The following is a 5,000-nucleotide window of genomic DNA, read 5'->3' on the forward strand; positions in this document are numbered from 1 at the left end:
TGCTCCCTCCCTCCCTCCCTCCCTCCCTCCCTCTCCTCAGCCACCTGGCCCAGAACCCGTTTGTGTGTGACTGTAACCTGAAGTGGCTGGCAGACTACCTGCGCTCCAACCCTATCGAGACCAGCGGGGCCCGCTGCGCCAGCCCCAGGAGACTGGCAAACAAACGCATTGGCCAGATCAAGAGCAAGAAGTTCCGCTGCTCCGGTGAGTGTGTGTGTGTGTGTGTGTGTGTGTGTGTGTGTTTTGTGTATGTGTGTTGATACTATAGATTTGTGTGTGTGTGTGTGTGTGTTTGTTTGATAAATGTGTGTTTGTGTGTGTGTGTTTGTGTGTGTAGGGTGATTGTCTTTCTTTACCCATGTGTGCCAACCTAAACCTATGCCAGTCCCTAATTCCAGCTCAATGATCCTAGCACACATGACTGGATATCATTCTAGCAACATTTAGTGCCAACCTGACCCCAGTGAAATAAGTAGAGACTCAGCTCTGTGTTAGCCTGCTGCTTTAGTGCAGTGCCAGGTTATGAAAGCTTATAAGGCTGACTTAAGGTGACGTAAGACTTTTCTGCCCTCTTCAGTGTGTAACAAAAGTGTGCGCGCGTGTGTGTGTGTGTGTGTGTGTGTGTGTGTGTGTGTGTGTGTGTGTGTGTACGTGTGTGTGCGTGTGTGTGCGGGCGCGTGTGGGCGTGTGTGGGCGTGTGTCTGTGTGTGTCTGTGTGTGTCTGTGTGTGTCTGTGTGTGTCTGTGTGTGTGTGCGCGCGTGCGTGCGTGTGTGTGTGTGTGTTAGTCTTGGAACATGTTAATCTTGTGTCAAATGTCCCAGTAGAGGTCCTTATTATACTTTCCCTCATCATCTCTTGTTTTTCTTTGTTACCATGACAGCCAAGGAGCAGTACCACATCCCAGGTGAGAGTCTGTGTGTGTGTGTGTGTGTGTCTGTGTGTGTGTGTGTGTGTGTGTGTGTGTGTGTGTGTGTGTGTGTGTGTGTGTGTGTGTGTGTGTTTTTCTTTGTGAATGCCAGGCAAATCTGAATTAGTGTGAATTAGTACAGTACAATATATTATGCCAATAAAATGATGCCATATGCCATACAAATATTATTGTCTGTATTCATGGAAATAAATGTCTTCAGGGCAGTGATACATTAAGATAAAGTATGACTTTAATTTCTTCCAGTCATAAAGCTGATGCTCCAAAGCGCCAATGGGAATCTTAGTGTGTGTGTGTGTGTGTGTGTGTGTGTGTGTGTGTGTGTGTGTGTGTGTGTGTGTTGTCTACAGGCACAGAGGACACGCGTTTGAATAATGAGTGTAACAGTAAGCCGGTGTGTCCGGCGAAGTGCCGGTGTGAGGCCAATGTTGTGGATTGCTCCAACCTACGGCTCACCAAGTTCCCCGAACAACTCCCAGCCTCCACCACAGAGCTGTAAGAACTCACACACACGCACACACACGCACACACACACACACACACACACACACACACACACACACACATACACACACGTAGGATGCACACAGGCACGCACACACAGACACACAGACACACACACACACACACACACACACAGGGACGCACACAGGCACACACACACACGCAGGGACGCACACAGGCACACATGCACACACACACACACACACACACACACACACACACACATGCCAACACTCACAGATGGACAGACAGACAGACACGCACGCATGCATGCATGCATACACACAAACACACACACACAAGCATACACACACACTCCTACTGAAACCTACTGTACGCACCATGTTGCAACCAAGTGTCGTCGTGTCCTATTGATGGCTCGTGTCTGTCCTCTGAGAGTGTTTTCTCCTCCTCTCCTCTTCCCAGGCGGCTCAACAACAACGACCTCTCCGTCCTGGAGGCCACCGGCGTCTTCAAGAGCCTCTCGCAGCTCAAGAAAATGTACGTGGCCCAGGGGTCGCTAAGGGGTCCAGTTTAAAAGATTACATATTTGTTTCTTTACCTGGACAGACTGTTGTAGATACTGTCAGTGTTGGGGAAGCTCCTCTGAAAATGTGTTGAACGAGATGACCAATTACTTTACAAGGAAAGAAGTTGAACTACATTTCCATTTCCATTTATGGCATTTAGCAGACGCCTTTATCCCAAAGCAACTTACAACAAATACATTTGTTTGAGTGAGTGAATCATCTGTCCATCAGTCATCATAAGATAAAGTAGTCAATGCTCAGACCATTAACAGGAGAGAAACTTGTACAGGGGGGTAGTGGGGGGTGAAGACGTCTCTAGGGTTGGGGTTAGGGTTAGTACAGGGGGGGTAGTGGGGGGTGAAGAGGTCTCTAGGGTTAGGGTTAGGGTTAGTACAGTGGGGGTAGTGGGGGGTGAAGAGGTCTTTAGGAGGGACCGTTAAGATGTAGCCTGAAGAGGTGGGTTTTCAATCTACGGCGGAAGATTGGTAGTGACATCTGCAAACTACACCCAAGCAACCCTTGAGAGAAATATAGCATAGAAACTACTTCAACCAACACATGATAATCGGTTATTGAAAGCTGTCCAGTCCATGTGACAGAAAGTGTGCGATTGAAATGCTCTGATATCACTGGGAGAGAGAAAAATTATGAGGTGGAGCAAAGTGGGGAGACTAACCCTAACCCTTAAACTGATAGTTGAACTACATGTAGGGGACTAATCCCCAACACTGGATTCTGTATACTGTAGAATTTAATCAATGTGGTTGGTTGGTAACAAACGTATTCATCCCTTTTTTCCGCAGTAACCTTAGCAACAATAAGATCTCGGAAATCGAGGACGGGGTGTTTGAGGGGGCGGGGTCTGTGGTGGAGCTGCACCTGACGGCCAATCACCTGGAGTCTGTGAGAGGGAGTATGTTCCGAGGCATGGACGGCCTCCGCATGCTGTGAGTACACACCTTCGTCATCATCATCATCATCATCATCATCATCATAGTTACAGTAGAGACTGTTAGGTTGTTAGTTAGTTATACCTTCATCATCATCATCATCATCATCATAGTTGTATACTGTTATTAGTTAGTTAGTTAGTTAGTTAGTAAGTTAGCTATTAATATAGTTAATATGACCACTTGTTAACACAGTTAACTACCTCATCATCATCATCATCATCATCATCATCATCATCATTATCAACATCATCATCATCATATTCTTCTGTGTAGTGATCGTCTTCATCTTCATCACTTGTACCATAGTCATTGGTAGTCACTTGTACCATAGTCATTCATCATGCATAAACGACATGGACAGTATATTACGACCGATTGTGTATGAACAGGTGATACGTCCTGTGTCTACCGCATCTTGATCAGGGTTAGGAGGAGGTAGAAATCAGAGGACAGGCTCATTGTAATGCATGGAATGGAATGAGGAGCGGATGGTACTGTATCAAACAGCAGCCTCCCCTGATCGTGACCCCTGCTCCACCTCTCCCTGCGTCTCTGGCCTTTGTTCTAGAATGCTGAGGAACAACCGCATCAGCTGTATCCATAACGGGAGCTTCACCGGACTGTCCAACGTACGCCTGCTCTCTCTCTACGACAACCAGCTGAACACCATCATGCCCGGAGCCTTTGACACACTGCCTAACCTCTCCACGCTGTAAGGGGGGCGCACACACACACACACACACAGACGGAGACACTCACACACACCCACACACACACACACACGCGCTGCCTAACCTCTCCACCCTGGAAAAGATGCACACACACATGCTCAAACACACGTTCTCAAACGGACATGCTCAAATGCACACACGCACACACACACACACACACACACACACACACAAACTGCCCAACCTTTACACTCAGTCTCACTTCTCACACACATGCTCAAACACACATCCTCAAACACATACACACACACACACACACACACACACACACCCTCAAAGACACACACACAAACACACAAACACACACACACACACACACACAAACTGCCTAAACTTGACACTCTGTAAGACCCACCCACCCTCTCTCTCACTCTATTTCTCTCCCTCGCTCCCCCTCTCTCTCACTCTATTTCTCTCCCTCTCTCCCCCTTTCTCTCAGTAACCTGTTGGCGAACCCGTTCAACTGTGACTGTCGCCTGGCCTGGTTGGGGGCGTGGCTACGTAGTCGGCGCATCGTGACGGGGAACCCTCGCTGCCAGAGCCCCGCCTTCCTCCGGGAGATCCCCCTACAGGATGTAGCGGCACCCGACTTCCGCTGCGACGAGGGTAACACGCACACACACACACACACACACACACACACACACAATTACAAACTGCCCCTGGCAACTCACAACTAACTAACATAAAATACGCCACACAAAAAGAGCTCAATTGTAAGAATATTTATTGATTATATGACGAATAAAGTTTCAAAAAGCGAAGAAAAGACTGTGCCCAAAGACGTAGAATGCTGTGCTGCGTGCTGGTAGGAGAGCAAGAGACAGATGGATGGCGTCGCCTCCATTTAAAGGTGCAATGCCAGCTTCCACTGGCATCACAGGGGTTGCCAATTTACCCGTAATATACAGTTCAGAGCTGCCAGGGAAACATGCGCCACCACCCGATGTGGAGGGTCATAGTATGCCCACACACACCGACACACACACCGACACACACACACACACACACACACACTTTGAAACGCACTCGGACACAGCAAGATTTATTTCACGGCGACAGTGAAAATGTGTACAGTATGCTCATTATTAGAATATAAGAACTATGTAAATAAAATCAACTAAAATCTGCTCCTCTCTCTCTCTCTCTCTCTCCCTCTGCTGGTGGTTTAGGGGCGGTGGTGGAGGACAGTAACTGTGTCCCCCGTCCCCAGTGTCCCAGTGAGTGTACCTGCGTGGAGACGGTGGTGCGCTGCAGCAACAAGCATCTCCAGGCCCTGCCCAAGGGGCTGCCCCGCAACGTCACTGAGCTGTGAGTCCCCCCCACGCCTGGGGTCAGGGGTCAGGGGTCAGG

At 48.6% G+C, this 5,000-nt stretch overlaps 1 protein-coding gene across 1 annotated transcript in view; it reads left to right on the forward strand.

The window, feature by feature from the left end:
- LOC310822038 (slit homolog 1 protein-like) overlaps positions 1-5,000 on the forward strand; it is a gene marked incomplete at both ends in the record, with an annotated part of 50,787 nt that overhangs the window by 31,184 nt on the left and 14,603 nt on the right. The window contains 8 exons of the mRNA XM_083694327.1: positions 41-204; positions 882-905; positions 1,280-1,424; positions 1,860-1,934; positions 2,767-2,910; positions 3,485-3,628; positions 4,087-4,253; positions 4,820-4,958. Coding sequence (XP_083550453.1) covers positions 41-204; positions 882-905; positions 1,280-1,424; positions 1,860-1,934; positions 2,767-2,910; positions 3,485-3,628; positions 4,087-4,253; positions 4,820-4,958 — 1,002 coding nt within the window. The remainder of the gene's footprint in view (positions 1-40; positions 205-881; positions 906-1,279; positions 1,425-1,859; positions 1,935-2,766; positions 2,911-3,484; positions 3,629-4,086; positions 4,254-4,819; positions 4,959-5,000) is intronic.

The sequence above is a fragment of the Argentina silus genome (genome assembly GCF_951799395.1).
Source record: "Argentina silus genome assembly, chromosome: 22".
NCBI classification, from domain to species: domain Eukaryota; kingdom Metazoa; phylum Chordata; class Actinopteri; order Argentiniformes; family Argentinidae; genus Argentina; species Argentina silus.